Source organism: Manis pentadactyla, chromosome 10 (assembly GCF_030020395.1).
Source record: "Manis pentadactyla isolate mManPen7 chromosome 10, mManPen7.hap1, whole genome shotgun sequence".
In the NCBI taxonomy this organism is placed as follows: Eukaryota; Metazoa; Chordata; class Mammalia; order Pholidota; family Manidae; genus Manis; species Manis pentadactyla.
In genome coordinates, this window is record NC_080028.1 from 54,803,866 (window position 1) to 54,819,583 (window position 15,718).

The 15,718-nt window shown below is 44.9% G+C and overlaps 1 protein-coding gene across 2 annotated transcripts in view; it reads right to left on the minus strand.

The window, feature by feature from the left end:
* Positions 1-15,718, minus strand: part of PPM1H (protein phosphatase, Mg2+/Mn2+ dependent 1H) — a 275,244-nt gene that overhangs the window by 117,092 nt on the left and 142,434 nt on the right. For both annotated transcript variants that reach the window (XR_008992059.1, XM_036894875.2), the window contains exon 4: positions 10,097-10,209. Coding sequence is in view for 1 of the 2 variants with exons in the window: in XM_036894875.2 (XP_036750770.2) it covers positions 10,097-10,209 (113 nt within the window). In the remaining variant the exon portion in view is untranslated. The remainder of the gene's footprint in view (positions 1-10,096; positions 10,210-15,718) is intronic.

The window sequence follows — 15,718 nt, forward strand, 5'->3', positions numbered from 1 at the left end:
CTCTTGTTAGGTGATTATACGCCCATACACCTGGTGCACAAGTATTTCCCTTAAAAGAGCATCCGGTTTCCCACTGCAGCTCATGGCATCTCTGGAAGCTCTCACTGAGCCTGGACTGGGCACCAGGACAATGGGAGCAGGTGACCACCATGGAGGAGTCCCCGAGGCCCTAGCCAGGGCTGACAGCTTTCTGTGCATCTGCTCCTCCAATCTTGACCTGGGAAGTGGGCACTATTATCATCTCCATTTTCAGAGGACAAAACAGATGGACTGAATACAGGAGACTGTCCCAAGGCTACACGCACCTACAAGCGGCAGAGCCAAGACTCAGCTCAGCCAGTCCGAGGCCTGGCGCTCAGCTCCTTCCCGGTCCTCACTTCTGTCGCAGATTCACGGCAGCAAGCCTTACAACTCTTCCCCGTATCTGAAAATCACCTAAAAATCTCTTTTCTGTCAACACAAGCTATGTTTTCATGTGGATTAAAAAACTAGTTCGTTTGAGTTCCTCATCCCTTTAAACACAGTTCCAAAGCTCTTTGCCACTCAGGTCTCTTTTTGGAAAGTTCGTGCTCGTTCATTCATGCATGTGTTGAACTGTGTCACTGAGAGACGGTCCTTCATGTGTAAAGTGAGACTAATAATAGTACTTCCCCAAAAGGGTTGGTGGAAGGGTTTATTAGGTTATTCCCGTGAAGCCCTAGAAAGTAGAAACAGTGCTTGAGACAGTCAGCCAACAAAAAACATTAGCTCTTATTTGCCTTATGCTTCAAATGTTGCAGCCTATGATTACATTAGGTTCTGGTGTCTACATCATACTACTGACCAGATTGAATTTACTGTCCACTTAAATACATTTACAAAATGTGAGTCATTGGTAAGCTTTACCTTCCCCATCCCACTAGATCCCCCCACCCTTTCAGTGGGTACACTACCTTCATTATGGCCAAGCTTCCCTGGCTAGGTTTAGCCCACCTCTCCCGGCACTAAAGGTCTTTGCAAATCTTGTTAGTTCATCTTACTTGGTTGAACATCATCAGCAAATTAGATGATTAAGCCCAAAATCTTTGGTGTGCGCCTCGGCAAGTGACTAATATCAAACATTACAAACTGCCTGGAGGGCATAAAGAAATTAGAGAAATCCTCCAGAAACTGGAGAAGGTGGGTATTATAAAGCCCATCCATAGCCCTTTTAATTCCCGACTGTGGCCAGTAAAAAAGCCGGATGAGCTCCTGGTGTATGACCGTGGATTACAGAGAATTGAATAAAGTCATACCCCCTATGCATGCTGCTGTCCCCTCTATTGCACACCTGATGGATACCCTCAGCCATGAACTAGGAACATACCATTATGTGGTAGATCTTGCTAATGCCTTCTTTTCCATTGACATTTTGCAGGGAAGTCAGTAACAGTTTGCCTTCACATGGGAAGGATGGCAATGGACTTTCACTGTCCTTCCACAGGGATACCTCCACAGCCCCACCATCTGTCATGGACTTGTAGCCCAGGACTTGGCTACATGGGAGAAACTGCCAATGGTGCAGCTGTACCATTATATTGACAATGTCATGCTCATGTCCGATACTCTTTCAGATCTACAAGGTGCAGCACCTAGACTGCTGCAACATCTACAGGAGAAAAGATGGGCTGTGAACAGTACCAAGGTTCAGGGACCTCGTTTGTCTGTCAAATTATTGTGGGTCATCTGGTCGGGTAAGACCAAAGTTATACCAGAAGCAGTTATAGATAAAGTCCAGGCCTTTCCTACCCCTACAACTGTAGCATTGCTACAGGAGTTTCTGGGTCTTCTAGGATACTGGAGAGTGTTTATCCCACACTTGGCACAAATTCTGAAGCCCTTATACCGGTTGATATGAAAGGGCGTCAGGTGGAACTGGAATGAGACATGTGCATCTGCCTTTAGTACAGCAAAACAGGCAGTCAAGGCCATGCAGGCCCTGAGTGTGACAGACCCATCAAGGCCCTGTGAGCTGGATGTTCATGTGACAGAAGACAGTTATGGCTGGGGTTTCTGGCAGCAGCTTGAACGAACTCACCAACCTATTAGATTCTGGTCACAACTCTGGAAAGGGGCAGAGGTACGATACACTTTGATAGAAAAACAATTGGCTGCCGTGTACCACGCCTTGCTGGCTACAGAACCCATCAATGGAATGGCCCCAATAAAGGTAATAACCACCTATCCCATCTTGGGGTAGATACAAGACTGGCATAAGCCAAGGAGTGGTGTGGCACAAACACCCACACTGGCCAAGTGGGGTGCTTACCTACAGCAGCGTAGTGCCCTCTCTACTAGCTCCTTGAGTGAAGAACTCCAGTGCTTATTGGGGCCGGTGACATATACTAGTGAAAAGCAGGAAGAACTTGCTTTTGAACCATTAGTAGCAGAGAGTCCCTATGAGGAGGGAAGAGCCCCTATACCCAAAGATGCATGGTATACAGGTGGCTCCAGCCTTGGGCAGCCCCCAAAATGGAGGGCCATAGCTTTCCATCCTAAGACTGAGACAATATGGATGGAAGATGGAGAGGGGAAGAGCAGACAATGGGCAGAGTTGCATGCTGTGTGGCTTGTGATCAGCCAGGAGCCCTACCCTATAGTTGTCTGCACTGACAGCTGGGCTGTGTATCGGGGCTTGACCCCGTGGCTACCAACCTGGTACCATGCCAACTGGCTGGTTGGTCACCGACCCCTTTGGGAGTAAGAATTGTGGCAATACTTATGGGCCTGTGGTCAGACTAAAATAATTACAGAATACCATGTGACAGGTCATTTGCCACTGGCATCCCCAGGAAATGATGAAGCAGATAATTGGCCCAGATATGTTGGTTAGAAGGAAAGCCTGCCTCTGATGTAGTCCAATGGGTACATCAGCGTTTGTTGCATGCGGGGCAGAAGACAATATGGGCTGTAACCCATCTGTGGGGCTTACCTCTGACCTTTGAAGAAGTTAGTAGAGCCCAGCAGGAGTGTGTTGTATGCTCCAAAAGGGACTTACACCAAGTTCCAGAGCAAAATGGGACAATAGCTAAGGGGCCTATACCCCTTGTCAGGTGGCAGATATACTATATTGGGCCTCTACCTGTGTCAGAAGGATATCGGTATGCCATGACTTGTGTGGACACAACTACTGGACTTCTGGTTGCTTTTCCTACCCATTGTGCAGACCAGCAGATGACCAAAAGAGGCCTGGAGCATCTCTTTGCTGCCTATGGCAACCACAGGTAATTGCGAGTGATCAGGGCACCCATTTTATTGGACATGCACTGCAAGAATGGGTGCGACAGCTGGGAATCAAATGGAAGTTTCATGTGCCATACAATCCTACTGCAGCGGGCATGATAGAGAGGCACAATGGCTTGTTAAAATCTGGACTAAAGTTACATACCAATAGTCTGCGGGGATGGTCAGTCTGCCTATGGACTGTGCTATGGCATTTGAAATGAGAGACCCTGAAAGGGAGCCCTGAGCCCCGTAGGCATGTTAACACATATGGCTGCCTCCCCTATACAACTGCAAGTACAAACCAAGGAAGAATCACTGAAGCCGAGGTTTGGCCACCAGAATATCTTACTGTCAGCACAAACTGCTCTAAACCCCGGAGACTCCATTGAGTGGACGTGGCCTTGGACTTTTCAACACATGACAATGATGGCTGGCTCTCCTGGCACCTTGGGGACAAGGCCTGGAAGCTGGCCTCCTGTTCATTCCAGGAATAACAGCAGGGTGGCCCCCAAAGGTCACAGTAGTATATCCTCAATGGCCAGAAGGTAGGAGCATCTTACCGGGGAGTTTTGTTTTATCATTATGGCCAGTGCATGCACCTCCAGTAGCACTATACATAGATCCTTCAGTAAACCCCACAGGGAGAGGAGTAAAGTATGGTATACTAGACCTGGAAGGGACCCCCTTCCTGCTACAGTCCTATCACAGGACTACTCTCTTGCACACATCCTACTTGATGAACAAGATTTGCCTATGTTGGTGTCATTAAAATATGTTTTACCATTCCTAACGTCTTTGTGGATTGGGAACCTGCTCTGGCTTGAGATTATTATAATTTTTGTTCAAAATCTTGTTGTATCTTAATTTTTGTTATTATCTCTAAGCTGTTGTTCATTATTCCCCCTAAGGTCTTTGTGGGTTAGGAACCTCCTCTGGCTTGAGGATTATTATAACTTTTGTTATCTGTATCTAAATCTTATTGTATCTTAATTTTTGTTATTATCTCTAAATGGTGTCCTCTGTTGCTGTTGTGGAATCTGGTTACAGTGCTACAGCTTTCTCACATAGGGACCATTGCAGAAGACTGAGAGCATGTAGATTGTAAGGTGAGAATTCTGGAGGGGTGGAGTGTGGGGAAGTTGGGGTTCCTATCCCCAGGATCCTCACTGAACTTAAACCACCTGATGATGTAACGGGCCGGTTGCTAGGCTACTGTTTCCACACACATAGGCAATAAGCTATTATTGCACTATGTAGAGAGCTTGGCCTAGTGCTCTGTGTGGAGGCAGAGACACTAGTGCTTGACTTACCTCTGGGAGAACAAGCCAGGTAATAAACCCTTTCACCCAAAGAACATTCTACTGTCATTTCTTTGGTCACACTGAATCCACAGCAATCTTGCCCAGGGCTGAAACCCATTGTTAAGACAAATAGATTATCATCAAAATGAAAACCCCAAATTTAAAATTGTCTCACAGAACTTTGGGACCTTTGGAAGGAGATTTTCATTTTGAGAGAATATGTATGCCTTGTATCATAAATAAACAAACTGGACCACCCAAAACTTATGTGCTACACTATTGCAGTGCATTCAAAATAGCTTCCAAATGTGGCCATCCACTCCAACTACACCCATCGACCATTTTAGGTGAAATCAAAAACACCACTGATTACAAGGCATGTTATTATTTTACACACAAGTAGGAAAGAAAATATATTAACTAGAAATGGTTGATTTTAGAGAGGTTTAAAAAGGGAAGGAAGGAAAGAAGAGCTAGGGATGGATGGAGGAAGAAGAAAACCCCATGAGTTTTAGGATGGAGATCCCAGGATATGGTGCCTTTATTTGAGAACACAGTGCTCTGACTTCCAGTCGGTAGGGGGGCTGGATGGCAACTCTGCTCCTTGGGAGCTGTGGGACTTTGGGCAAATCACTTCACCTATTGTGCTTTCAGTATATTGACTTGATCACTAAATTAATGAGAGAATTAAGTATGATTCTTTGTTACAGTATTTAACATGTGCCTGGCACCTGTTAGCTGTCTTACTGCTTCTGTGACTGTAAATCTGGTTACTAGGGGAACTGTGGGTTTAATGCATCTTAAGCGGGTTTCTTTAATCTAAATGAGTTCACCTAATCTCAGTTGCCAAAACTTTAGACACTGTTTGAAATAAGTGGTAATGACTTTGCCTCCTCAGTGCCTTCGCTCTCTAGAAATGGAATAAAATTATCTTCTAAAATGGAGGAAGAGCATCTTAGTGAAGAATCACTCAGAGCCCTGAGCAGCAGACAACTCAAACACAGTGGGTGATGTCTGCATATTGCTTTGCAGTTTTGCTTGAACTGAAAATCTGTCTCCATCCCCGTGTGCTTCTTTCCTAGTCCCTTACAATGCCTCAGGTGTTGAGCTGTCTGCCTTCCTGGGAGAAACAAAGCAACTGTCATGCATCTAGTAGTAACTGCGTGTGCCTCCACGGCTGGTCACCTCGGTGCGGAGTGAAGGGAGAGGTTGTCTCAGGATGTGGACCAGTCGGCTGGCATCACTGTGGACCATTCCTGCCGAGGGTGATCACTGACTCAGAGCTGCTAAGTCTGCATCAGGCAGCTGCTCCTGGAGCAGCTCCTGAACATGCGCGCACCTGATGGTAATGCACAAGGCTCACAGCTCACTAAGTGGCTCAGAAAATAGTTCCTGACCATCAGTAGCTTCCATATGAAACCAGTGCAAAGCTTCTCTCTTCCTTAGTGTGCATAATCAGGGGGTAGTGGACCCTGACAAAGATTTGCTTTCACTCTCAAAACCCTCAAGATTTAAAGTAAACATATGACAGCCAATACCCACTAATAAAGAAGAAAAACTGGCCCTTAATCAATCAGAGATCTGTTGCCAGAATCCACTGTCAGCTCTAATTATTTGCTTAAACTGAGCTGCGGGACCCGTGACTATTTGTCTGCAAGGGATAACGTACCTACATTTAACTAGGTCTGAGCAAAGCTCACTTAAGCGCTGTTTCTTGGAAATAACTGAGTGTTTCTGCAAACTCAAATACCTGTATTATTAATATATAAAGGAGATAATGATCTTAAGATATCAAGTACCTATTATTATTATAAGAGCTGAAAATGACACCCTAATGAAAAAATGCCTATAAGTTATCTTGTGGATAGTGGATACAAATACCAAGTCACATTGCTCTTAGGTTTCCATATGGCTTATGACCCATATGTGAACAGCAAATCCAACCAGCCAGGTGTAAGAACCCAAATTTATATCTAGATACAGGGACCAGGATACTATTCATGTAATTAAGCTTATTAGGTTTTAGAGATGCTATTTTACCATAGGGTAACTTTTTTGCTTTTTTTGGTGCTTTACAACTCCAATAAGAATAAAAGCACCTGTTAGGCTTCTCAAATCACTGGGGATAAACATGAGAAACGTCATACAACTATAGACACTTAGAAACACGGGAACCTCGGTCCTACTAAAATTTTAAAAACTGACTCTCAAAAAGATAGAATAACCAAAACATCAACCTTCATAGCACCACTTTATTTTCCAAAAATGCCCTTCCTCATAGGATAATCTTTAGAATGCCAGGAACTTTGGACATTATTTAGCCTCATACACCATTTTTATAGATACGGAAATCGAGATATGGTCTCAAAACTGGCAGTAAAAAAAGGGTAGTGGGGAGCTACAAGAGTCCAGAAGGTGACCTTGAGCTTCTGGGAAGGAGGATCAGAAGCTCTGGCCGGGCAGGTGGCTCTGCTAAGGAGTTTGGAACCTTGAGGGAAACTATGTTCAAAAATGAGGAAGAGGTACTGGGGAGGGGCTGCTTCTGTAAAAAGGATAAAGCAACAAAGACATTCTGGGCACAGAGGCTGGGTTACCTTCTGAGTCTGGGGCTCTCCAGTGAGAGATGAGTCCCTGGACGAGGGGGTCAGGGAACAGTCCCCTCCCTGGCCACTGCAAGGGCAGGAAAGCAAACTTACAACACGGAACCAGACATACAGACACAGGCGAACGTGAGCTCCAGCCGTGTCACTCATCTGCGTTCCTCCGAGCAGAAGGACATCCCCTCCTATCTGCTCATCTGTTTTCCAACAAGATTGAGATCTGGGCATAGCAAGAGGCCCAGAGGCTGGCTCCTCGGTGTGTGTCTTAGAAGTCCCTAAAGAGTGGGGGGCGGAGCCAAGATGGCGGTGTGAGTAGGACAGTGGGAATCTCCTCCCAAAAACATATATATTTCTGAAAATACAACAAATACAACTAATCCTAAAAGAGAGACCAGACGACACAGGACAATAGCCAGACTACATCCACACGTGCGAGAGCCCAGCGCCTGGTGAAAGGGGTAAGATACAAGCCCCGGCCCGGCGGGACCCAAGTGCCCCTCACCCCAGCTCCTGGCGGGAGGAGAGGAGTCGGAGCGGGGAGGGAGAGGGAGCCCAGGACTGCTAAACACCCAGCCCCAGCCATCTGGACCAGAGCACAGACACAGTGCATGCGTGGCGGGCTGGAAACTAGGAAAACAGGGCAGCAAGACCTCTGAGTGGGTCCCGAAGCTGATGCCCCTGTGACAAAGAAAAGCGGGGGCTTTTTGAAAGTCTTAAAGGGACAGGGACACAACAGCTGGACAGAAACAACCCAGGTCACAGTACAGCAGCTGGAAACTCCAGGGAATTCCAGGCGCACTAACCCCCTGGGCAACAGCTCTGAGACCCCTCATGGAGGTAAACAGCCAAACATCCCCCCGTCCATTATCCCTCCAGGGCCCCACCATAGCAGAGCAGCAGCCTGAGGCTGACCACGCCCACAGCAAAGGGAGCTTCCTCCATACCGGCCTGGCAAGACACAAAGACCCAGTCTACACGCAATTGCCCAACACAAGCCACTAGGGGTCGCAGTTGTCCCAGTAAAGAAAGGCCAGTAGCAAGTGAAAAGTTTGGTGCTCCCAGCTGACAGTCAATAGCACCTGTCAACATGAAAAGGCAAAAAAATATGATCCAGACAAGACTAACCCAGACAGCTTCGGCATCTGCTACATCTTCCCCTGAGAGGGAACCTGGGGAGACAGATTTAACCAGTCTTCCTGAAAAAGAATTCAAAACAAAAGTCATAACCATGCTGATGGACCTGCAGAAAAATATGCAAGAACTAAGGAAGGAGAATACAGAGATAAAACAAGCTCTGGAAGAAGTCCCTAAAGAGTCAGGAGTCCTATTTTTAAGATGCTCAAACACTGGGCAATGAAAGAGAGAAGGAACAGCAGGTGAGCTGGTTACTCTCCGCCCACCCATCCCCAGAGCCATGCTCCTGGGCTGTGTTGGCACCCTGGCTGGCTGACCTCTACAACCCGTGTTCCCTGGGCTCCTTGTCACCTGGCTTCCAGCTGAGACGGGAAGCCCTGGTGAGAGACATCAGAGTCCCTCCCATTCTCTCTGGTAGCTCCTGCCCATGGGCCCTTGGTGCCCACTCTCCCGGGTCCCTGCAGGTCTCCAGCGGCGAATGTCCACCTGGGCCTCAATGTTCCCAGCAGGCTTCTTTCCCCTCCTCTATTCCATGACCCATCTGAGTTGGTGTCTACCTCTGCTGGGACCCTGATGTGACACTAGGGAATGAAGCCACAGGATAAACATGGAGTCTTACACACACTCCTATTTACCTGGCACCATTTTATATTGAAAGTGAGTTATCTTAGAGAGTAAAATAGAAAGCCACATGTACTTTAAAAATAAACAGACCTTCAAAAAGCATCAACTTTCAAATCCCAAATACTGCTGCCTTGCTATTCACTGTCCTCTGGTCTCTGGGATCTCTGGTGGGGGCACTGAGCAAAGCAGCTGCACTAGGGGGAGGTGAGATCCCCTCAGGCTCTCCTGCTTGTAAACAGAAGTAAAATGACAGCAAATTTCCTTGATGGCCTGAGGGAGTCAAGTCAGTGCTCCAGGTGCAGGGCAACCTGACCAGACAGGTGAGGGGAAGGAGCAAGTAGACCCCAGGAGGGTCCAGGGCAAGCACGGCTGCGGGAAGAGGCACGCAGCCCAGATGAATGAGGGCATCACAAGCCTGCAGACTGCACAGCGAAATCACTCATTCCCTGGGGACATCAGGGTTAGAGTCCAGAGCACTGACTGCTTTCAGAATAAAGAGTCTTTAGCAAATATAAAGCTAACATATTTTGCTACGAAAAGATATAGAAAAAGCATGTAATATGTATTAGAACTCTTTGCACAAAGTCTATAAAAAATTCCCTGCACTGAAAGTATGGATATATCAGTTATTTAAAATAAAATTAAAACACACTTTATCTTAGTCCTGGTAATGCTGGATAAAGCAAGAGTTAACCATAATCTCTTGGCCAAAATTCCCTTCACTTGAACCGAGAAGAGAGACGAGCAGAGCCCGTGAGGGCCTGTGCACAAAAGGAGACACTCCTGGGCTTCTGGGAGGGGACTGAGGAGTCACTGAACAGAACGGAACCAGCTGGGGAGTCCTCCAGGGTCCCCTCCGAAGACCCACTTCATTCAAATCCCTTCTTCCCTCATCATTCTCACATAGTATGCTAAGCTTTCATTGAAGATTCAGGTTCTGAAGTGAAAATAGGCTGGCTACTCCTGGTTTAGATTAAACCCAGGTGTATGAATGAATCACTACTGTGGGCAAGCGGAAAACTGCCTGATGATTGTTCTTAGATGCATTTTTATTCAGATGTAGAAGGCTTATCTTTCTCAATATCCAGTCCCAAGCAGAATTACTTTATTTCTAATTACTTAACTTTTTTAAATAGTGAAAAACTCTCAGAAGGCATCAGAGATTAGCAAGAGCCAAATGGCAAATCTGCTTACCTGCTATCCCCAGCATTCGCCACATACAGCTTCCCCAAAAGGCAAACCACAATGAGGGCTGTGCAGCCACCAGATATATTATATGAGCTTCTCTCACGTTCTATTTGTAGGTCCTGGAGGAAAAAAAGCAAAGTTAGTGGTGGCTTGTACAGGAATTCCCATCACAGCTGTTCTTAGCCTGGCTCCCTCGACACAGCCCTGGGAGTCTAAATGTGCTTCAAAGAAGGGACAAGAAAATCTCCAGTACTTTCGACCGGCTGATGAGCATTTCTAGAGGGGACACTGGTTTCAAATTGCTGCCTATTAGACCGTCTGCAGACCAGAGACAGGCAGCAAGGGATGGCAAACAGATACGATCAGACAAGAGTGAGAATAATAAAACCAACTGTATTTAATAAACACTACAGCTTAGGGGAGATTTAGCCTTTGTACCGACTGCCTGAGCTGCCATGTGGAAACAGCAGAGGCTGATAGTGCCAAGTGCATGGACATGACTGATGTTTTTAACCCCAAAGTCTCCAATAAATAGCTTCTCTTACAGCCAGGGAATAGAGGGGATGTGAAGGACTGTGGCCTCTATTCAATGCAGGCAGGAGCACCCCCTCAGTCTTACCAATCAAAGATGTAAGCTTTCTAATCCTGACCTAACTTCCCCTTCCCAAGGCTGCTAATTCACAACAGACACACATCATAGCAGCACCAGCACTCACTATGTCAGGCAGTGCGCTTAGCACTTTACACAAAGAACCTCAGCTCATCCTCACAACCATGTTATTAATCTACTGTTCAGAGGCAGAGAAGTGGGGTCGTTTGCCTGTACTTACCGGACCGGAGACTGGACTCCAGTCTGGTTCTCCTCTACCAACACCTGTTATTACCTGCCACCTAATGAGGCCTCCCATAAAAATTAAAAATAGACCACCACTTCTGCTGACAGATAGGCGTCATCTCAAGACAGAGGTCTGTGAAATTCGGTGCCAGTGACAGAAGCATAGGTTCTATGACTTAAGTTAGGAAAATAAACTGATTGCTAGCGAAGATAATGCCCAACATGCCCACAGTAATCTACTGATGGGGCAGAGGGACAGAGGACGGAGATGAGGCACAGAACGGGAAGAGACGGCGGCCTGGCTGGTTCTGAGGGAGCCATGCTGACCCAGCGCCAGGCCCTTTTGTGATTCTAGAAACACAAAGAATTAGAACTCAGATACCTCTGCCAGCCTCCTTGTGGAAAAGGGGTAGGTAATTTGACAATACAGAATTTATCAGTAACTGCTTGGATCCAGAGGCCAGAGGTGCAATACACAGTCAGATACATCACCAACCAGAAACTGGGAACAAAAGCAGAGCTGGAGCGGAGGACACAGATGAAGAACAGCATGTTGGTGAAAAAGTGAACGCAATTAAGTACAAAGACAGGATCTGGGAGGAAACAACACCCTGGGAGTGAACTTGGGAAGAGGAAATGGAAGAAGAAGGTCGAGGAACCACAGGGAGGGGTAAGAACGTCGGGGTCAGGGGGGTTAGAAGTAAAAAAATCCCCATAAAGGAAGAAGTGAACAGAACATCAGAGGCTGTGAAAGGGTCAAGCATGAGGATTACCTTCAAGGACTATACTGGATTCTTAAAATTTGCTTCAACTCTAATAAATTAGTTTTCTTAAAGCACCATCATGAGGATTAAGTTAGATAGTGTGTATGAGGGGCTTAGCAGGCAATCTATATTCTTCCCACAGCCTGGAAGCTCCATGGTTGAAAGCAGAGACCTCTTTTGCTCACTGCTGACCCCTTAACATCCATACTGGGCCAGGTAAGAGGTAGTTTAAAAAATGTCTATTAAACAGGCAAGTGCAGACATACATTGAAAAATGCCTGAGCTTCTTGATTGTCTCCCTACCCCCTTACCTCTGCCTTAATATGGCAGATATGGTCCACAACTCACAAATGAAATGCTTGCAGTGCAAATAAATGCTCCCTGAGATAGTAATCAGGCAGGAACCACACTGCAGGTAAAATACAGTCAGTTAATAGGAATGAATGAATGGCTATCAGAGCCTACACAGGGATGGCAGGAAGCAGGCAGGTGAAGAGGAGGGGCACAGACATCAGCTGGGAAGGACTGTCACAAGGAAGGGACAGAGGGGAAAGAAGACATCAAAATGGTAGGAGTTGTTTAACACACAAAAACACCAACAGCTCTATTCACAAAGGAGTTTGTGGGTAGATTTATGCATTTTTCGCATTTAAATAATATAAAGTTGATACTATGAAAGTTACCTATTTCATCAGATTAACATATAAATTGGTATATCAAGTCCTCATCGAATGCTACTGTTTCCAGTACTTTGGAAGGAACTGCTCTAGCTACAGAAACTATCCTTCCATAGCCAGAATAAGCATTTGTTTCAATACGTAAAGTCTGAATGAAAGACAATTTTTATTAAAAATCCCTTGAGCACCCAACTGCTTGCATGCAGCACATGGGCTGGAGTGTGAATGATGCCTGACACACTTAAATCAATTTGGTGCATCCAAAGGGGTGAAATGCTCTACGGTGCACAGGTCCACGCGCAAGAGCTGTCCGCAGCAAAGAATTCCTCTGGGACTCAGACAAGTTTACTCTGCAACACAGGTTTTAAATCATGGTTTATACCACAGCAAATCTGATTATAAAATTACTGAATCCCTAAAAAACATCAAGACAGTGTTCGGCACTGTGATTTCCTGCTACAGCAGAGTTTATATTTGCCTTTAATTTTCTGGGAAACATTCCAGTTAGCTTGCCCAGTTAATCCCTCACTATTACATTAATAATGTGATTCCGTATTTTTTTCTAATTGATTTCATCATTTCTTTAATCTTTTCCTACGTTTCAACTACATTCCCTCTCTAGTTCCCCCAGCATAAAGCATGTTAAATTTGGCAGCATTTTCACCTCAATAGTGGACTAAAGTCTAGCTGCCTTTTATCCAAGAAACTCTGCTAATATGTTCATGCTCTCATCACCCCACCGTTTGTGTAATATACATATGCACACACATGTGTGCTCTCTGGGATCACAGTCACGAGGACTGAAAGGTGTGCTTCACAGACTTTATCCCCCTGAAGGATTTACTGTCATGAAAATACACTTTTGTATTTCTTCTAAAACTGGGTGTAACTAGAACATATTCTAAAAATAACTGCCTCCCCCTCCCCTCCCTACAAGCCAAAATAGCACATTTATTTTTTCCTACACCACCTACTCCTCTTTAAAAGATGTTTCACAAAAATCTTAGTACTGAAAGGAACATTAAAGGACCATCTGGTTGGTTCTTTTACTACCAGATCAAACAAGATAAATGAAGTCTAAAAAAGATATACTTGCTGTTAAATTAACTACCTATTTTCTTTAAACACTCAAATTTTCCTATTAGCTTAAGCTTCTCACATTGTAGGTAAAAAAAATACACAAAATGTACATTGTAATTTTTTTTTTAAGTCTCATGTTTGGGCATTAAAAAAAAAAAAAAATCGGTGAAATCACATGAAAATCTGCCCCCTACTTTATGCTAGCTAAACAACCACCAATTGGATTATTTCCCCATTTTAGCTGTCAAGGAACCCCAGGATGTAAGTCTAGAGTAACTTACTAGCAAAACACCTGTACATACTACTATCCTTTCTTTCCCAGCATGGTCTAAAAGGATCAGCTTCAATGACTCATAAGATTCAATTAACAAGACAATTGGTTTATCTGCTCGATCAAGAGCCCAACAGACCTCTAAAGGCTGCTTTCTACTTAGCAGGCCTGATTTATCCTGTGTTGTGTCTGTGTAAATATTACATTTAAGCCTCTATCTCTTAATAGAAAAAGTGACCTAATTTTTAAGACTTGGAACTTTATTTTGCTCCTTTTTGGTGCAAGGAAGAATAAGAGCAATGAAGGGAAACGAGAGACGTGTGTGAGTGAAATGTGGCTAATTCAGCAGGAAGGAATTGCAAGAAAGAAAATACATTGCTCAGGATGGTTGTAATTTGGCTTGCAAGCCCCAGAGATGATGCAATTACAAGATCATTCTTTGTTTCCTACCAAATTCGGGTTGCAGAAGGAAAGCAGTGACAGACAGCAGAACGGAACGAGTACTGGATCGTTTCAGTAGGACTTGGCAGCTCTCTCCCAGCTGGGTTAAAACGTGGTTCTGAGCACATGGTTAATAGTGTCAGTCACAAATAATAAGATTCTGCATGGTTTTAGAATCTGGGTCTGATTTCGGTTTATTCTGAGAACAAGCCAATCTGTCAGCCAGGCAGTGGGGAAGGAAAAAGTACTGCCTAATATTGCCACCTTCTGGGTGTCAGTGGAATATCATCCCTAACACTCATTCCTTCTTGGAGGACTTCCTGCTCAACCAGAAACAAATAAAACTCTAGCTTAAATACAGGCAGCTTAGGCAGGTCCACAACTTAAGATGGATATGCTAATTTTTGAAAACACTAGGACTTATAAAACCGTAAGTTTTGCATTGCTCCTTTTTCTCACCATAGTTTCTCTATACAGTTTTTACCAACAAAGCCAAGCTGAGTAATATTTCCAACCATTTACTCAGTAACAGGAAAATGTATTTTTATTTTAGAAGTTAAAATATTGCTGTTTTTCTCTTTCTTAACCAAAGTTCTAGGACATTCTTAAATGTGGTGAGGAATCTAGACCTACACTGAGAAAGAAATAGGACAGGATTTTTAGAGTCTTCCTGCGTGTATCCAGAACTCCAATCCTGCAGGTGGCAGAGTGAAAGGCTAATGGCTGCTGCCTTGGTTTTGATTCCTAGGAGGGCAAAGGTCTCCTGCAACTAACTATACCAACAATGGATGTGACTGCCTTCACGAATCTGAAATGCTGACTACTCAATCCTGGTTTTGGAGAATGGGGCAGTAAGAAGGGACTGACACCAGGACTCTTGAAGACATTTATCTTATTAACATCCTGAGCCAAGCAGTAACTTAAACATAACAGGTAACAAAACTCAGCTGCTCAATTAGCATTGCTACAAAGTGTTGCTGTGAAACAGAATTGAAGCAAGTCAAAAAGTTCCTACGTTTCTGGTCCTTTAGGAAGCCATGGCTCATTTGCCATAGAGGATACAGGAGGAATGGTGACTCAGCCTTCTCACCATGAAGGAAGATCCAAGGTGAGATTCAACAACGAGGCCACGAGGCAAACCTGCCTCTGCCGGCAGGCACAGTAAGCATAAGACGCTGGGGGTCAGAGGCCACCTTCCCCACAAGCTACATGCTGTGCCACGCAACCTGCAGATCAAAGAGGAAAGAAAACACAGTGCCCTCAAAGCAGCTAACAGTATTTGATGAAACCACTATCATCTCCCCAAGTTCAAAGCATTTTTTGTCCACTTCTGGTAGTCTGTATTTTGCAACTAGAAATAAGTACTATTTATCCTGGCTTAGTGGTTCTTTATCTTTTTAACTGAGTCTCCCTTTCAGACAGAAATCAGCATTTCACCACCCGACTTCATGTTATTTAGATCAAAATAAATAAGGCATCGTGTATCTCTATATTCATATGTGTGACTACAAATGCCTCCAGATATAAAATCTAATCCTTTATTTCTAGACACCCATGGTG